This window comes from Mercenaria mercenaria, chromosome 6 (assembly GCF_021730395.1).
Source record: "Mercenaria mercenaria strain notata chromosome 6, MADL_Memer_1, whole genome shotgun sequence".
Classification (NCBI taxonomy): Eukaryota; Metazoa; Mollusca; class Bivalvia; order Venerida; family Veneridae; genus Mercenaria; species Mercenaria mercenaria.
The window spans coordinates 18,536,918-18,557,142 of NC_069366.1; the positions used below are offsets into that span (position 1 = coordinate 18,536,918).

Sequence of the window (20,225 nt, forward strand, 5' to 3'; positions counted from 1 at the left end):
GTAGTGTAATACATTATGTGTAATACATGATGTAGTGTAATACATTATGTAGTATAATAATGTAAAAAGTTTCAAACAGGCTATCTAGCTAAAATACACTGAAACACCACTCGCTCAAGCTTCAGTGATTTAATTATCCTGCCTGGCAGTTCATTTTGTTCCTGGGCCATTTTCCATAATTGCTTGGATTGCTCAAAACCATAGATCATAGAGGAGCGGTGGTCTAGTGGGTAAGGTGTTGGCCGCTCAATCCAGGGGTTGTGGGTTCGAGCCCCACTGGGGTCACGACCATGACTTCTCATATGACACCAGTACTGGTTTTTCCAGGAAGTGGACTCGAGAGTGGTTTCAGTAAGCTTGAAGCTTTCATCACAATCGAGCTAAAACAAATTAGTATAAACTAAACTAAAACCATAGATTACTTAAATATTTTGTCCATCCCTTTGCGAGCTGAGGTGACGTGTGTTTTACAGTGATTGAATATAAACTGATTACAAATGATCATACTTTTACTATTCCTTTCAGTTAGTCAATGGAAAGGCAGAGATATTTGGAAGTGAGCTGACATCAGGACGGAAGTATTCATTCAGTGCCGGCTCTAAAGTTGCGGTGTTTTCATGGCATAGCTGCCAGATTAAAATATCCTTTTGAAATTAAGAACATTACTGTAAGCGTTAGGTCAAATGATTGTTAGGCCTCAAGAATAAACTATTCTCTTTTTATGCCCCCGAAGGGAGGCATATAGTTTTTGAACTTCTGTCAGTCTGTCGGTCTGTCCATCCGCAATTTTCGTGTCCGGTCCATATCTTTGTCATCGATGGATGGATTTTCAAATAACTTGGCATGAATGTGTACCACAGTAAGACGACATGCCGCGCGTAAGACCCAGGTCCGTAGCTCAATGGTCAAGGTCACACTTAGACGTTAAAGGTCATTTTTCATGATACTGCATTCGTGTCCGGTCCATATCTTTGTCATCGATGGATGAATTTTCAAATAACTTGGCATGACTGTGTACCACAGTAAGACGATGTGTCGTGTGCAAGACCCAGGTCCGTAGCTCAAAGGTCAAGGTCACACTTAGACATTAAAGGTCATTTTTCATGATAGTGCATTCGTGTCCGGTCCATATCTTTGTCATCACTGGATGGATTTTCAAATAACTTGGCGTGAATGTGTACCACAGTAAGATGACATGTCGCGCACAAGACCCAGGTCCGTAGCTCAAAGGTCAAGGTCACACTTAGACGTTAAAGGTCATATTTCATGATAGTGCATTGATGGGCGTGTCCGGTCCATATCTTTGTCATTCATGCATGGATTTTAAAATTATTGGGCATGAATGTATACCACAGTAAGACGACGTGTCGCGCGCAAGACCCAGGTCCGTAGGTCAAAGGTCCTAAACTCTAACATCGGCCATAACTGTTCATTCAAAGTGCCATATGGAGACAGCTCTTGTTGAGTACTTAATCAGAGGATGTATGGTAAATAGATGGTTAGGCAGATCTTTTTGTTTTAGCTCACCTGTCACAAAGTGACAAGGTGAGCTTTTGTGATCGCGTGGCGTCCGTCGCCCGTCCGTCCGTGCCCACGAAATGATGGTTAAGTGACTGCATAACGGTATTTCCTCTTTGGTGCCATTCATTCCGTTCTGTTTATGTGACCTTTTTCTTTTTATGTGACTGTTAGAACAATAGAGAGAACAATGGGGTGTCACATAAATACCGTTTCGTTAGAACGTCCGTCCGTGCGTCTGTCCGTAAACTTTTGCTTGTGACCTCTCTAGAGGTCACATTTTTCATGGGATTTTTATGGAAGTTGGTCAGAATGTTCATCTAGGTCAAGCTAGGTCAAGTTCGAAAACTGGGTCACGTGCAGTCAAAAACTAGGTCAGTAGGTCTAAAAATAGAAAAACCTTGTGACCTCCCTAGAGGCCATACTTTTCAATGGATCTCCATGAAAATTGGTCAGAATGTCTATCTTGATGATATGTAGGTCTGATTCGAAACTGGGTCACGTGCCTTCAAAAACTAGGTCAGTAGGTCAGATAATAGAAAAACCTTGTGACCTCTCTAGAGGCCATATTTTTCATGGGATCTGTATGAAAGTTGGTTTGAGTGTTCATCTTAATGATATCTAAGTCAAGTTGGAAACTGGGTCAACGGCGGTCAAAAACTAGGTCAGTAGATCTAAAAATAGAAAAACCTTGTGACCTCTCTAGAAGCCATACTTTCCAATGGATCTTCATGGAAATTGGTCAGAGTATTCATCTTGATGATGTCCAGGTCAGGTTTGAAACTGGGTCACGTGCCATCAAAAACTAGGTCAGTAGGTCAAATAATAAAAAAACCTTATGACCTCTCTAGAGGCCATATTTTTCATGGGATCTGTATGAAAATTGGTCTGAATATTCATCTTGATGATATCTAGGTCAAGTTCGAAACTGGGTCAACTGCGGTCAAAAAACTAGGTCAGTAGGTCTAAAAATAGAAAAACCTTTTGACCACTCCAGAGGCCATATTTTTCAATGGATCTTCATGAAAATTTGTCTGAATGTTCACCTTGATGATATCTAGATAAAGTTTGAAACTGGGTCACGTGTGGTCAAAACTAGGTCAGTAGGTATAAAAATAGAAAAACCTTGTGACCTCTCTAGAGGCCATACTCTTCATGAGATCTTCATGAAAATTGGTGAGAGTGTTCACCTTGATAATTTTTAGGTCAAGTTCAAAACTGGATCATGTGCCTTCAAAAACTAGGTCATCGGGTCAAATAATAGAAAAACCTTGTGACCTCTAGAAGCCATATGTTTCAATGGATCTTCATGAAAATTGGGTCATGTGGAGACAGGTGAGCGATTCAGGACCATCATGGTTTTTTAGCACATGCTCAAAATGAACTACTGTGATCACTCACAGCCTGTTGTTTGTCCATCTCTCATCAGTCTGTCAGCATTTTCTTCAAAAAAAACACTTATGAAACCATTAGATAGAAACTGATGAAATTAATGTTACTTGCCACTTTTACCTACATGTATATGGTGACAAATTAAAGTTCTTGGTGTTAAAAAAACTGTGGCCCCAGTTTTAAAACAGTTTAACACTAATGACCCAGAGTTGACCCTCTACCTAGATTACTCGAGCCAGATGGCTTGGTCACTCTTCCCTGCATTTATATAGCAGAAACTTTGAAAAAGATCACAGAAACTGCTAGCCAGAATTTAAAGTAATTTCTCTTGATTGTTTCTGTGGTGACATTTTACCAAGATTGTTCAGAGCATTCCGATTCAACAAGAAACATGGCTGCCAGAGAGCGTGATCACTTTTCATGTATATAGGGAAATTTCAGAATTCTTCTTGTCAGAAATAGCTGGCCCAATTTTGAAATACTTTTACTCAAATGGCCTTTGGCTGACATTTTACTAAGAAGGTACAGATTATTTTATTTTGTCAAAAAGCAAAGCATGACAGCAAGAGGGTCACTTTTCCATATATGAATATAGTGGAAACTATAAGTACTCCTTGTCAGAAACTGAAAATGGTTTAACAAGAAAGATTCTTCAAGTTGGGTGACTCTTTACTAAGAAAGATTGAAATATTCTGATTTGTCAAAAAACTTGATTGCCAAAGCCAAAAGTAGAAAAAATGTACATACAACAACTCCTTCTAAACCATTTGTCAAATCAGAAAATTTCACAAGAATGTTTCTTGGGTGATCATCTCCAAATAAGCTATGTATTTTGTTATGCCCCCCTTCGAAGAAGGAGGGGTATATTGTTTTGCAGATGTCGGTCGGTCGGTCGGTCGGAATGTAGACCAATCCATTTCCGGATGATAACTCAAGAACGCTTGGGCCTAGGATCATGAAAGTTGATAGGGAGGTTGGTCATGACCAGCAGATGACCTCTATTGATTTTGAGGTCTGTATGTCAAAGGTCAAGGTCACAGTGACCCAGAATAGTAAAACGGTTTCCGGATGATAACTCAAGAACGCTTGGGCCTAGGATCATGAAAGTTGATAGTGAGGTTGGTCATGACCAGCAGATGACCCCTATTGATTTTGAGGTCTGTATATCAAAGGTCAAGGTCACAGTGACCCAGAATAGTAAAACGGTTTCCAGATGATAACTCAAGAACGCTTAGGCCTAGGGTCATGAAAGTTGATAGGGAGGTTGATCATGACCAGCAGATGACCCCTATTGATTTTGAGGTCTGTATGTCAAAGGTCAAGGTCACAGTGACCCAGAGTAGTAAAACGGTTTTCGGATGATAACTCAAGAACACTTGGGCCTAGGATCATGAAAGTTGATAGGGAGGTTGGTAATGACTAGCAGATGGCCCCTATTGATTTTGAGGTCAGTATGTTAAAGGTCAAGGTCACAGTGACCCTGAACAGTAAAACGGTTTCCGGATGATAACTCAAGAACGCTTAGGCCTAGTGTCACAAAAATTGATAGGGAGGTTGATCATGACCAGCAGATGACCCCTATTGATTTTGAGGTCAGTATGTCAAAGGTCAAGGTCACAGTGACCAGGAAAAGCAAAATGGTTTCCAGGCAATAACTCAAGAACGCTTGGGCCTAGTTTCAGGAAAATTGATTGTTAGGTTGGCCATGACCAGCAGATGACCCCTATTGATTTTGAGGTCATTAGGTCAAATTTCAAGGTCACATTGACCAGGAACAGTTAAACGGTTTCTGATCTTCTTGCCCAAAACCATAGTGCCTAGGGCTTTGATATTTGGTATGTAGCAAAATCTAGTGGTCCTCTACCAAGATTGTTCAGGTTATTTCCCTGGGGTCAAATATGGCCCCACCCCGGGGGTCACATGGTTTACATAGACTTATATAGGGAAAAACTTTGAAAATCTTCTTGTCCAAACCACAAAGACTATGGCTTTGATATTTTGTAATGTAGCATCATTTAGTGGTTCTCTACCAAGTTTGTTCAAATTATCTCTCTAGGGTCAAATATGGTCCCGCCCCAGGGGTCATATGTTTCATATAGACTTATATAGGGTAAAACTTAGAATCTTCATGTCCATAACTTACATCATTCAAATTTGGACCACATGTATAGTTTTGAGTGGCAAGATGAACCTTGACATGAGTTGACCTTGATCTTGACCTAGTGACCTACTTTCACATTTCTGTAGCTACAGCCTTCAAATTTGGACCACATGCATAGTTTTTTGTTCCAAAATAAAATTTGACCTTGATTTTGACCTAGTGGCCTACTTTCACATTTCTCAAGCTACGGCCTTCAAATTTGAACCACAAGCATAGTTTTGTGTACTGAAATGAACTTTGATCTTGAGATTGACCTAGTGACCTACTTTCACATTTCTGAAGGTACAGGCTTCAAATTTGGACCACTTGCATAGTTTTGTGTTCCGAAACAAAATTTGACCTTGATTTTGACCTAGTGACCTTCTTTCACATTTCTCAAGCTACAGCCTCCAAATTTGAAGCACATGCATAGTTCTGTCTACGGAAATGAACTTTGACCTTGAAATTGATCTAGTTACCTGCTTTCACATTTCTCAAGCCACAGCTTTCAAATTTGGACCACATACACATTGTTTTGTACCGAAATGAAATTTGACCTTGATTTTGACTTTGAGCTAGTCTTGAAATTTGGAACATTCAAAAATGGCTCAGTGGATGGCGCCAAGATCACTCTGTAATCTTTTGTTAGGTTAATAGGTTAAAGGTAAAGGTCAGATTAAACCAGAATGGTAGAACTTTTGTTTACAGTGAGCATGTAATTTCTGTTCATTGTGCAGTTACTGAATGCATCAAGGGGGGCATTTCGTGTTCGACGAGCTCTTGTTGTAAATTTAAAACTTTTCGTTAGGAACTGCTAGCCCAATTTTAAATAATTTCATGGGAAAGTTTTTAGGGTGATCATCTACCAAGATTGTTCTGATTATTCAGAAAACATTACCACCAGTTTTACTGTATGTTAAAAAATCTCCTTGTCAAAAGTTGTCAAAAAAAAAAAAAAAAAAAAAAAATGGAGAAGAAAAACAGCTAAAAACAGAAAAGTCTTAACACCACGCAACCAATGGCCTGACAGAAAAGTTCCTGGTGAAGATGTACTAAAATTGTTAAAAGTCATCATGATTTTTCAAGATGATTTATTTATACATTCTATATGCAATAACCTATGCCAAAAGGTCATTAGAATGTAAACAAAATGTATGAAGTTGACTGGCTGACAAAAACAAAAAATGACATCTTTATTGCTTCAGTACAAATATTCTGGTAATAGTTTGTTTCATTATAAATAACTGGTCATCAATAATTTTTTTTAAATCCTAAATCAAAATCTGTACTTTTAAAGTTAACAACTGATTTAACCCTTATCATGCTAAACACGACAGATTCTGCCTTTGAACATCCGTGTATTCTGATCATGATCTGCACTGTTCGCCATTCAGTCAGTATTTTTGGGTAAACACCCCTTTTAACAGTTAATGGTTCTGTCCAAATTGGAAGATGGACAAGTCCATTATAGAAATTTAGCAGGGTAAGGATTATACAGGCATTGTTACAACAGACAGATCATTGCTTATGATAACAATTTGCTTGCACATCGAATTCATATGAATATGTAATATCTTTAACCATGATCACCTGACTGGCCGGACAGAGGTGGCTTATATTTCTAAGGAGACGCCAATGGTGGTCTATCTAAACACACACGTAGCGCTGGAACAGATGAGAGAGAAATCAGAGAAGGAGGAGACAAGAGGACCGAGGGTATGTAATGTTAGAGATGTGATGCTGTAATAGATACTTACCAGTAAATCTATTAGGATTGGGTGTGAAAACTTTGCTTTTTCTGCATTTTTAGCTCACTCTGAACTTTTTAATAAATTGACATAAAATAAAATACCTGTACTCGGTAAAAAGATTCATTATCAGGGTCTCTAAATTAGCAAAAACAGAATCATTCTCCTACACCAGTATACTAAGATTCCTTGGTTGAACCTCTGGCTCATTGCAGTAATACTTTTAGTTTTTAGCTCACCTATCACATAGTGACAAAGTGAGCTTTTGTGATCGCGCAGCGTCCGTCGTCCATCCGTCCGTGCGTGCGTAAACTTTTGCTTGTGACCACTCTAGAGGTCACATTTTTTGTTGGATCTTTATAAAAGTTGGTCAGAATGTTCATCTTAATGATATCTAGGTCAAGTTCGAAACTGGGTCAAGTGCCATCAAAATCTAGGTCAGTAGGTCTAAAAATAGAAATACCTTGTGACCTCTCTAGAAGCCATATATTTCACAAGATCTTCATGAAAATTGGTCAGAATGTGCAACTTAATGATATCTAGGTCAAGTTCGAAACTGGGTCACGTGCCATCAAAAACTAGGTCAGTAGGTCTAAAAATAGAAAAACCTTGTGACCTCTCTAGAGGCCATATATTTCACAAGATCTTCATGAAAATTGGTCAGAATGTTCACCTTGATGATATCTAGGTCAAGTTTGAAACTGGGTCACATGCCATCAAAAACTAGGTCAGTAGGTTAAATAATAGAAAAATCTTGTGACCTCTCTAAAGGCCATATTTTTCATGGGATCTGTATGAAAATTGGTCTGAGTGTTCATCTTGATGATGTCTAGGTCAAGTTTGAAACTGGGTCAGGTGCGGTCAAAAACGAGGTCAGTAGATCAAAAAATAGAAAAACCTTGTGACCTCTCTAGAGGCCATACTTGTGAATGGATCTTCATGAAAATTGGTCGGAATGTTCGTCTTGATGATATCTAGGTCAGTTTCGAAAGTGGGTCACGTGCCCTCAAAAACTAGGTCAGTAGGTCAAATAATAGAAAAACCTTGTGACCTCTCTAAAGGCCATATTTTTCGAGGGATCTGTATGAAAGTTGTTCTGAATGTTCATCTTGATGATGTCTAAGTCAAGTTCGAAACTGGGTCATGCGCGTTCAAAAACCAGGTCAGTAGGTCTAAAAATAGAAAAAACATTGTGACCTCTCTAGAGGCTATATATTTCACAAGATCTTCATGAAAATTGGTCAGAACATTCACCTTAATGATATCTAGGTCAGGTTTGAAACTGGGTCACGTGCCTTCAAAAACTAGGTCAGTAGGTCAAATAATGGAAAAACCTTGTGACCTCTCTAAAGGCCATATTTTTCATGGGATCTGTATGAAAGTTGGTCTGAATGTTCATCTTGATGATGTCTAGGTCAAGTTCGAAATTGGGTCACGTGCGGTCAAAAACTAGGTCAGTAGGTCTAAAAATAGAAAAACTTTGTGACCTCTCTAGAGGCCATACTTAAGAATGGATCTTTATGAAAATTGGTCAGAATGTTTGTCTTGATGATATCTAGGTCAGATTCGAAATTGGGTCACGTGCCGTCAAAAACTAGGTCAGTAGGTCAAATAATAGAAAAACCTTGTGACCTCTGTAAAGGCCATATTTTTCATGGGATCTGTATGACAGTTGTTCTGAGTGTTCATCTTGATATCTAGATCAAGTTTGAAACTGGGTCATATGCGATCAAAAACTAGGTCAGTAGATCTAAAAATAGACAAACCTTGTGACCTCTCTAGAGGCCATACTTGTGAATGGATCTTCATAAAAATTGGTCAGAATGTTCATCTTGATGATATCTAGGTCAAGTTCGAAAGTGGGTCACGTGTCATCAAAAAGTAGGTCAGTAGGTCAAATAGTGAAAAAACCTTGTGACCTCTCTAGAGGTCATATTTTTCATGGGATCTATATGAAAGTTGGTCTGAATGTTTATCTTGATGATATATAGGTCAAGTTTGAAACTGGGTCAACTGCGATCAAAAACTAGGACAGTAGGTCTTAAAATAGAAAAACCTTGTGACCTCTTAAGAGGCCATGCCCTTGAATGGATCTTCATGAAAATTGGTCAGAATGTTCACCTTGATGATATCTAGGTCAGTTTTGAAACTGGGTCACGTGCCATCAAAAACTAGGTCAGTAGGTCATATAATAAAAAAACCTTGTGACCTCTCTAGAGGCCATACTTTTCATGGGATTTGTATGAAAGTTGGTCTGAATGTTCATCTTGATGATATCTAGTTTAAGTTTGAAACTGGGTCAACTGCGGTCAAAAACTAGGTCAGTAGGTCTAAAATTAGAAAAGTCTTTTAACCTCTCTAGAGGCCATATTTTTCAATGGATCTTCATGAAAATTGGTCAGAATTTTTATCTTGTTGATATCTAGGTCAAGTTCAAAACTGGGTCACATGAGCTCAAAAACTATGTCAAATAATAGAAAAAATAACGTCATACTCAAAACTGGGTCATGTGGGAACAGGTGAGCGATTCAGGACCATCATGGTCCTCATGTTTTTAACTACAAATGAAAAGTTTCGACCAGTCATAGACGTTGCATGACATGAATTCATGAACCAAACAAAATCTTCCATATGGCTATGTTCTTTCAATAATGACGCCAAATTAAGAGGAATGTTTTTATTTCTAGAGCGGCAAATCGTTACTGATTGCATTCATTTTGTAATGATTTTATTATGCTCCCAGCATCTACTGATGCAGGAGGCATATAGTGATTGTCCTGTCCGTCCGTTCGTTTGTCTGTACGAGGTTAACCAAATGGGACCGTTTCGTCTAGCATCAATACCCCTTACTAGAATGATTTGATTATTAATGCAGATGTAACCTGTGACCATTCCTCATCTTTACACCTGACCTCAGTTTGACCTTGACCTTGACCTCATTTTGGACTTAGGTTGCTTTGTATGGGCCATCTCTTGGGTAACCAAGTGGGACCGCCTCGTCTAGCATCAATACCTCTTACAAGAATGAATTGATACTAATACAGATGTAACCTGTGACCATTCCTCATCTTCAGACATCACCTGACCTCAGTTTGACCTTGACCTTAAACTTGACCTCGTTTTGGACTTAGTTTGCTTTGTATCGACAAGAATGCCACCGGGGGCATCAAGCGTTTATTGAACGCAGCTTCTTGTTTTTAGGAAGTATTTTTCTTAGAGGATGTTTTGATTTTCGTTTTAGAGGGTAGAATATAAATAACAAGTGTGAACGCTCACAAAATAAATATAAATAAATTAGAGGTTCAACTTCGGATGATCTCAGATAGATGTGTATTAAACCTGAAAACAACAATACGTGCCACATATAATGACTTCCATATATGATATATGGTAGCAAGTGTTTTAACATTTTTCTGATTTAAAATCTGCTCACAGATTTTATCACGAATTCTTCTTTAAATATTGTGTATTCATGATTGAACTTTTTTCAACATGAAATAAATTGTGTTTATTGCAGCTTTTGATAGTTGGACCTTCCGATGTAGGTAAAAGTACCTTGTGCAATATGTTGATGAACTATGGTGTCAGAATGGGCAGAGCTCCAATGTTAGTTGACCTGGATGTAGGACAGGTGAGTTACTTCTTTTTACTCTTTCAAGACATTCAGGGAATATAAAGGAGTGACAACATTTGAGCCGCCCCATGAGAAAATCATCATAGTGCATTTGCGACAAGCATGGATCCAGACCAGCCTGCACATCTATGCAGTCTGGTCAGGATCCATGCTGTTCACTAACGGTTTCTCTAATTGTAATAGGTTTTGAAAGTGCACAGCATGGATCCTGATCAGACTGCTTGGTTGCGCAGGCTGGTCTGGATCCATGCTGGTTGCAAATGCACTATGTTGGTTTTCTCATGGTGCGGCTCATTTCTTTATAATGATGTAGCGCTTTCATTTTCACTTTCCAAAGAGAAAAGAGAAAAAAAAACACAAATTGAAAACTGAAAAAAGGGTTTATTGTTAGGAAGGCGATTCTTTTGCAATTTGGAAATAATGTTTTGCAATTTGGACATAAGAAAGGGAATTAATCTGAAAAGCTTTATACTTTTTAGCTCATCTGATTTTTTGAAAAAAAATGATGAGTTATTGTCATCACTTGAGCGGTTGTCGGCGTCGGCGTCGGCGTCGGCGTTGCCTGGTTAAGTTTTATGTTTAGGTCAGCTTTTCTCCTAAACTATCAAAGCTATTGCTTTGAAACTTGCAACACTTGTTCACCATCATAAGCTGACCCTGTATAGCAAGAAACATAACTCCATCTTGCTTTTTGCAAGATTTATGGCCCCTTTTGTACTTAGAAAATATCAGATTTCTTGGTTAAGTTTTATGTTTAGGTCAACTTTTCTCCTAAACTATCAAAGCTATTGCTTTGAAACTTGGAATACTTGTTCACCATCATAAGCAGACCCTGTACATCAAGAAACATAACTCCATCTTGCTTTTTGCAAGAATTATTGCCCCTTTTGGACTTAGAAAATCAGTTTTCTTGGTTAAGTTTTATTTTTAGGTCAGCTTTTATCCTAAACTATCAAAGCTATTGCTTTGAAACTTGCAACACTTGTTCACCATCATAAGCTGACCCTGTACAGCAAGAAACATAACTCCATCTTGCTTTTTGCAAGATTTATGGCCCCTTTTGGACTTAGAAAATATCAGATTTCTTGGTTAAGTTTTATGTTTAGGTCAACTTTTTCTCTTAAACTATCAAAGCTATTGCTTTGAAACTTGCAACACTTGTTCACCATCATAAGCTGACCCTGTACAGCAAGCAACATAACTTCATCCTGCTTTTTGCAATAATTATTGCCCCTTTTGGACTTAGAAAATCATTTTCTTGGTTGAGTATTATGTTTAAGGCAACTTTTCTCATAAACTATCAAAGCTATTGCTTTAAAACTTGCAACAGTTTTTCACAATCATAAGTGGACACTGTACATCAAGAAACATAACTCTATCCTGCTTTTTGCAAGAATGATGGCCCTTTTTAGACTTAGAAAATCATGGGTAGGACAATATTTCTGTTATACACAAAAAAATCAGATGAGCGTCAGCACCCGCAAGGCGGTGCTCTTGTTTGACTTTATTGTCAAAAACATAGCTATATTTGTGATATTCATGGAAAAAATATTTTTGCAAGTTTAATTGTTTTTTGTAGGTTTAACATAGTTCTTTGAACAGTATTGTACTGTCATCGCTGTGGTCAGTTAACAGTGTTTCAGTCATATATGGCTTCCGGACTCTCCCTATTGTGAACATGTTGTATATTTCAGGGTCAAGTTGCAATACCAGGCACTATATTATAGTGAACATATTGTATATTTCAGGTACAAATTTCAATACCAAGCATTCAGTTGTAAACATACTGTATATTACAGGGTCAGATTTCAATACCAGGCACCATGGGAGCCTACGTTGTTGAAAGGCCTGCAGATATAGAGGAGGGTTTTACCCAGAGTGCTCCACTTGTTTTCCATTTTGGTCACACAACACCATCCAAAAATCTCACATTGTATAACTTGTTAGTTTCTCGGATAGCAGATGTAGTGAACATGAAGTGTGATGAATTCAAAAAAGGTATATTCAAAATTGATACTGCAGTCTGATTTGGGTGTTATAATGGCAGATTTTATGAATGTCTGAAATTTTGCAAGAACAAAATTAATAAAAAATCAGTTCTGATTTTAGTTTTCTCTGGCTTTGTGGCCGAAATTTAGTTTAAATGTTGGTGACTATTTAGAACTTGTTAACAAAAAAATTCTACAAGTAACTTTATAATTGTTACATCTGTGTGTTTTTTCAGTGAAATTAAAAGATTGAATCTTATATGAATAATGTAACAATTTTATTTTAAATACTATAAAAAGTAGGGAAAACAATCCACACAGGATGGTTATTTTAAATATACTAATAATTGCAAAGCAGCATGTAAAGTGCTGGTAGTTTTAGTTCAAATTTCTTTAGCCTTTAGCCTGCTGGCGGCGAGTGATTCTGCTTTTGTGACCAGTGTAGACCAAGATTAGCCTGCTATGTGAACACCCCTTTGAATAATAAGTGGTACAGCCCAAATTGAATAATGGGCCAGTCCATTTTAGAAATTTAGCAGGGTAAAGGTTTAAAAACATTTGTGGCATTGTTAGAAAATTACTTTGCAAAAATGCAAAAATAAGTAAAGATAAAAAATAGAGATTACCTGAAACTGCAGTTGAGGAACAGTGGTCTAGTGATAAAGGTGTCTGCCACTGAAGCTAGAGGTTGTGGGTTTGGGCTCCACTGAGGTCCGAACCATGCCTTCTCATATGACAGCATTGCTGGTTTTTCCAGGACGTGGATTTCAGGTGGTTCAAATAAGGTTGAAGTTTTAATCCCAATTAAGCTAAAATAAATTAGTATAAACTAAATTGCAGTGAATCACAGTGGAGTTATTGTAAACACAGGAGGTTGGGTAAGAGGATCAGGGTATGACTCACTGAAACATGCTGCAGGATCTTTTGAAGGTAAGTGATCATGTTTCTAGGTGTTAGATTACACACTCTACAATAAGTACAAATGTTACTAGATTCTGTGCTTTTTGTGCCTGTTTTGACAAATTTACTTGAAAAGGTACTTGTATTATGTTTTGCTCGATTAATTGATGAGAATGTGCAGCTACTGATCTCACCTATTCGTCAACGCCCCATTTGGCCGAGTTTTTGTGTGTAGGCTAGTATCTTGGTAATCATTTATGTGAATTATTGAAACTTTACACACTTTTTCACTGTGATGGTCTGACTGTAATGTATGAGTTTCTAGACTGAAATTGATTTTTGACAAAGTTACGCCCCTTTTTGACTCAAAAACTTTTTTTTTTTTTTGAGAGTTTCTTGTGACTTGTGTTTAAACAAAGTTGTTGCATATTTTGCAATTATTTATGTTTTTTATGCCCCCAAAAGGAGGCATATTAGTTTTCAACTGTCCGTCCGTTCGTTAGTTCGTTAGTTTGTATGTTCGTTCGTTTGTCACAACGTTAACTTTTTGCATGAAGGCACTTTACTCGCGAACTACTGCACCCAGGACCTTCAAACTTCACATGTTGATAGCACTTATTGAGTATATGACCTCTACTGACTTTGGGGTCACTAGGTCAAAGGTCAAGGTCACCAGGTCAAAGGTCAAGGTGCTGCGGGGCCATTTGTCACCATTAGTGACAGCTCTTGTTTCATTCATTCATTCAGTTGACTTTTGTTGTAACAAAACTTTTGAATAGTCAAGTTTTCTGTCTTCCAGCGGCTCTTGTTTCTTAATCTTATTGTATAAGACCATTGAACTTTGCTGTCCTGGTGTCCTGAAGAAGCTTTTGTTGTATAAGACCGTTTAGCTTTGGTGTCCACTCGCAGTTGTTTTCGTATAAGACCATCAAGCGTTGTTGTCCTCCCACGGTTGTTGTAGTATAAGATGATGGAACATTGCTGTCCTCTGGCGTCTCTTGTTGTAAAAGACCATCAAACTTTGTTGTCCTCCTGCAGCTCTTGTTGTATAAGACCATCAAGTTTTGCTGTACATTAAGAAAAGTATACATCTGTTATATTGATTGTATATTATTTTGCAGTTGATGTGATAGCTGTGATGGACCAAGAAAGGCTTTACAGTGAACTAAAGAGAGATATGCCAGACTTTGTTAAAATCATTCTACTGCCAAAATCTGGAGGTGTAAGTTCTGCCAAAAGATATTAAACCAGTCTGGTTATAATCCTGTCTGTTGTTACAAACCAGTCTCCTGTTACAAACCAGACTGCTGTTACAAACCAGTCTATTGTTAAAAACCAGTCTGCTGTTATAAACCAGTCTGCTGTTATAAACCAGTCTGCTGTTATAAACCAGTCTGTTGTAACAGTTGTAAACCAGACGTTGGTTGTAAACCAGTCTATTGTTACAGCTCAGTTTTAAAATTCTTTGAAACAAACATAGTGAGTGGCTATATGATTCGCTTTAGTACTACGTGACAAAGAAAGTTTACTGCCAGTCTGATTCATACACTGATAAACCACTCTAAACCACACAGTCATTGGACCATCAGAAATATTTAGCTTTGAATGGTATCCAGTTTTAGGGGTTAATTTTATAAAAGGAAATTTTCCTGGACCAAAGAAAATGTAAAAAAATGGCATTCTACTTAAATATCAAAATAGATATGGCAACATATAAAATGAAAGGGATCTGATTGGCATGGGATGCAGAAATTTACAATACTATTGTGGTTAAAGAAAATCGTCAAATCGTAAAAAAAAAAAAACAAGGAAAAAAAAAAAAAAAAATCGTCGGACAACAATTTTTTGAGATGTACATAGTTATTTTTAAAAAGTGAACATTTATGATAGATTTTCTATGTTTAGGTTGTAGAAAGAAACCAGACAGCTAGATCAGAAGCCAGGGATGCCAAAGTTAGAGAATATTTCTATGGAACTAAAAATTCACTGTTTCCTCACACATTTGAGGTTAAATGTACTGATATAAAGATATATAAAATTGGAGGTATGTCTTTTGTTTGTTTATTTACCATTATTCATGTTTTCAAAGTTCACTTATTTGTTGAGTAACATGATTGTATGTTTAACCAGCATTAACTTTAGATTGTTCTTATTGGCTCATCTGAGCACAAAATGCTCACGGTGAGCTTTTAGGATGGTTGAATGTCAGTATTTTGTCCATCCGTCATCATCCATAATTTCTTTAAAGAACATCTCCAAACCAAACTTCACAGAAATGTTTCAAGGATGGTCACCTTTTAGAGTTCAGAATTCAAATCTAGGTCATTTGTGCAGAATTCTGGTTGTCTTGACTTCTAAAAGGAAAAACTTTAAAAATCTGCTCCTGAGAAACCATTGGCCCAATTTCAAATTAATATCACAGCAATTTTACTTGCATGACCAGCTTACAATTCCTTCACGTAAGCGTAATTTATAAACATGGCCCCCAAGAGTCGGGGTTAGTTTTTCCTATATCGCGAAAAACACGAACATTTCTGTTCTGTAACTGACGGCCTAATTTCAAAATAATGAAATGTCTCATGGGTAACTCTCTACCAGATACCTTCTATTGATTTTTTTGAAAAATGGCTGCAAGTGGGTGGGGCTACTTTTCTCTGTATGCCTATATGACAGTTTTTTAAGTCTTTTTTGTACCCCCGGCAACAAAGTTGTAAGGGGGGGGTATACTGGTTTCAGGTTGTCTGTCTGTCTGTCCGTCTGTCTGTCTGTCCATCTGTCCGTAGACGCAATCTTGTGCGCACCATCTCTCCTTATCCCCTCGACAGAATTTAATGAAACTTCACACAAGTGATCAGTACCAACAGTAGTTGTGCATGGGGCATGTTAGGTTCTTTTAGAAAAAAAATTTGCAGAGTTATGGGACTTTGTTTTTTTGTTACAATACTATATACATAGACACAATCTTGTGCGCACCATCTCTCCTCATCCCCTTGACACAATTTAATGAAACTTCACACAAGTGATCAGTATTAACCCTAGTTGTGCATGGGGCATGTTAGGTTCTTTTAGAAAAACAATTTGCAGAGTTATGAGACTTTGTTTTTTTGTTACTATACTATATACATAGACACAATCTTGTGCGCACCATCTCTCCTCATCCCCTTGACACAATTTAATGAAACTTCACACAAGTGATCAGTAACAACAGAAGTTGTGCATGGGGCATGTTAGGTTCTTTCAGCGACAAAAATTGCAGAGTTATGGGACTTTGTTTCTTGTTAACATGCTATGTACATACAGTCTGCATATGCAATCTTGTGCGTGCCTAATCTACCAAACCCTTACACACAATTTAATGAAACTTCACACAAGTGATCAATACCAACCCTAGTTGTGCATGGTGCATGTTACATTCTTTTAGATAAATATTCTGCATAATTATGGGACTTTGTTTTTTGTTACTATACTGTATACATACAGTCTATATACATACAGTCCACATAATTATGCAATCTTGTATGGGTCAAATTGCAATGTACTGTGTCAGTGCATGCAGGGGGTACATTCATCACCTTTAGTGATAGCTCTAGTTTGAACTGCTGGTACATTTAAATGTTCCTTAGGAAACCTACCAAGTGTCTTCAGATCATACCACCATGTTAGAGGTCAGGGTAGATTTTCCTTGTATGTCTATAGTGGAAACTTTGAGGCTGAGTTTGAGCATCTTCTTGTCAGGAACTGTTGATTTTGAAATAATTTCACACAAGTGTTCTTTTAGTAACCTTCTGCAAAATTCCTTCAGATCATTCTGCTTTGTTAAAAATATGGTCAACACTCAACAGTGGTTGGGCAGGGTCCTCTTTGGTGAAAAGGGGCTATATTGTTTTGTTCATTTTCAGTCTGTGATCTGTCTTCAGTTGGTTGGTCAGTAGAATACTTGGTAGACGATAATGGTCAATCTTCATAGGATGATTGCTTCCTATTGTTTTGGGTGTCAGTAGGTCAAGGTCAAGATGACCTCAAAACTGAAAATGGTTTCCGTCAACAAGTTAAGAACACTTCAGCCTGTAATTGTCAAAGTTCATTGGATGATTGCCTATGGTCAGTAGACGACCCTTATTGTTTTGGGGGTCAATACATCAGAGGTTAAGGTCACAGTGACCTCAAGACTGAGAATGGTTTTCACTCTGTAACTTTAGATCTCATTGGTTTGCTGCCTTTAAACTAAATAGGATGGTTGCCTATGAGCAATAGCTGACCTCTTTTGTTTTGGGGATTAATAGGTCAAAGGTCAAGGTCACAGTGACCTTGAGATTGAAAATGGTTTCCAGAAGATAAATAAAGTATGTCTTTGCCTGCAGTCCACAAACTTCAGTTGATGACCTGAAAACCCTTATATGTGAAGAGGTCATTACATGAAAGGTCAAAGGTCAAGGCAATTGGTGTTTAGATTTACTAATTTTTGAATGATTATTTGTCCAAGATTGGATGTTCAAAATATCATTCATAAATCAGTCTAGAAACATTGTGAGATTAAATGACCACAATTACATACAAATTTTCATGTTTGTACATGATCAGTTGCTGCAAACCAGCACAGATAATGAATATCAAGGGAAAGCATTACTAACTGTACATATTTTTACAGCTCCATCCTTGCCTGACTCCTGTCTGCCACTAGGAATGAAAGCACAAGACAATAAGACAAAACTTGTTCCTTTAACACCAGGTAAGTGTCTTAGATGATAAATATTTTTGGCAATGAGTTTCTTTGTTATATGTCACATGTCTAGTTGTAATGATATTTAAATTTTCACTATGGGGAATCACATAATCAAAACCAAAAAAAAAAAAAAAAAAAAAAAGTTATATTTTGAAGAACATGAATAAATTTCCAACCATGATAAGATATGAAATTTAAACATATGACTAATGAAAATTGTTAAATTATTATGTAGTTGACAATAATAATAGATATCACTAAGGAAAATAAGAAGTCTTAGTTTCTTGGAGTGTTCTAGATAATCAGAAGGTGATTGTGATTGGAATCTTTATAGTTTTAGGATACACCTATGTTGCCATATGACAGGCTATATTTTAGACTTATATCAAAATTTGCTTAAATATTATCCCATATCATTCATAAATTTATTTTGGTTTAGAGATTATTTTGATCATGTGATTCCCCACCGTGGTTTTAGAAACATCTTAATGTTGCCATTTATATTAATTAACACATGGATTGTCATTTACTTATGGCATGATTAACATTTCCGTATGCCTGATCCAGGAATTATTATTTGTTATCCGGATAAATAGAAATTATGCTATAACTTCCAGTCTAAAAAATTGTGCATAGCTACCTTATGTGAGCCAGCTTATAACTTTTAAGGGTGATGACTGAAGACATGTTTATTTCCAGTTTGTTTGTGTTACATATCAAGCTGTAATTTCATATGGTACTGTCTGCATATATTCTGTTATATTCTGGTACCAGTCCATTTTAACCTGAGAGTGTAAATCATGAGTTGTGTTGCTTCTGTTTCAGTTGCCAGTCCATTGCAGCATGTGTAAAGTATAAAGTATGCTGATTCTGTTTCAGGTACCAGTCTATTACACCATGTGTACAGTATAAGTTGTGCTGGTTCTGTTTCAGGTACCAGTCTATTACACCATGTGTACAGTATAAGTTGTGCTGGTTCTGTTTCAGGTACCAGTCTATTACACCATGTGTACAGTATAAGTTGTGCCGGTTCTGTTTCAGGTACCAGTCTATTACACCATGTGTACAGTATAAGTTGTGCTGGTTCTGTTTCAGGTACCAGTCTATTACACCATGTGTACAGTATAAGTTGTGCTGATTCTACTGATGATAATGTTTTAGAAACCAACATTATTGGATTTGTTGTTTTGTAAGTAAATACATTTATAGGTTATTAGCTTTGTTTTGAGAAATATTCATAAGTTCTGCAGTAAAGTTAGCTATAATAATCCATGAAAGAACACAAACATATTTTTCTATGCAGATCTTAACTTTTCATTACTGTAACATGTTTCTATTTTTATTTATATTATATAAATGATATAAATTTGTTCTTTAGCCTAACTTAAATTGAAAATATCTTCATGAATGAACTTTTTAATGCTATGACACACATTAAAATGATGTCACAAAATCATCATACCTGATATGAAATTTATGTGTCAGTATGGAAAAAATATTAACATCTCAGTTAGAGATTGAAAATATATATGTAACTGTGTCAAATATTTATTATTGGAATTAACTACTGAATTCTTTATGGGGCCTCCATTACTGAGAAATTAAGGTCACTGACTTGGATCTTTCCTCTCACTGCTGTGGGTTAGAATTCTTTCATGTTAGGAAGACATCCAACTGGCTTATGGTAGGTCAGTGGTTCTACCCAGATGCGCGTCTGTGCCTGAAATAATGCCCAGAGGGGCACCTGTGGTCTTCTTCCACCGTCAGAAGCTGGAAAGTCACCATATGACCTATAAATGTGCTGGTTGACACTAGCCTAACAAAAAATAAAGGCTGAATTCTGTCAAAAACATTATCCTTCATGTATCTGTAAACTTACAGAAAATTTATGTCTTGCTGTAGTTGAGTTTATATCAGGCCAAAGATTGTATTTCTGAAGTCAGATATTTAAAGATTGAAGCCTGAAACACGTTTTATCAGCAATGATTTGTATTCAGACTTCTGTTGTCAGAAGCTTTCATTTAGGGCCAGTCATGAAAATTTTCTTGGCCTACACATTTTTAGCTCACCTGTCACAAAGTGACAAGGTGAGCTTTTGTGATCGCGCGGTGTCCGTCGTCCGTCCGTGCGTGCGTGCCTCCGTGCGTGCGTCCGTCCGTAAACTTTTGCTTGTGACCACTCT

The 20,225-nt window shown here is 37.2% G+C and overlaps 1 protein-coding gene across 1 annotated transcript in view; it reads left to right on the forward strand.

Moving 5' to 3' along the window:
* LOC123549509 (polyribonucleotide 5'-hydroxyl-kinase Clp1-like) overlaps positions 1–20,225 on the forward strand; it is a 38,122-nt gene that overhangs the window by 11,224 nt on the left and 6,673 nt on the right. Inside the window, exons 3-11 of the mRNA XM_045337650.2 lie at positions 526–639; positions 6,641–6,766; positions 10,316–10,429; positions 12,232–12,430; positions 13,261–13,350; positions 14,442–14,542; positions 15,226–15,364; positions 17,969–18,049; positions 19,139–19,232. Coding sequence (XP_045193585.2) covers positions 526–639; positions 6,641–6,766; positions 10,316–10,429; positions 12,232–12,430; positions 13,261–13,350; positions 14,442–14,542; positions 15,226–15,364; positions 17,969–18,049; positions 19,139–19,232 — 1,058 coding nt within the window. The remainder of the gene's footprint in view (positions 1–525; positions 640–6,640; positions 6,767–10,315; positions 10,430–12,231; positions 12,431–13,260; positions 13,351–14,441; positions 14,543–15,225; positions 15,365–17,968; positions 18,050–19,138; positions 19,233–20,225) is intronic.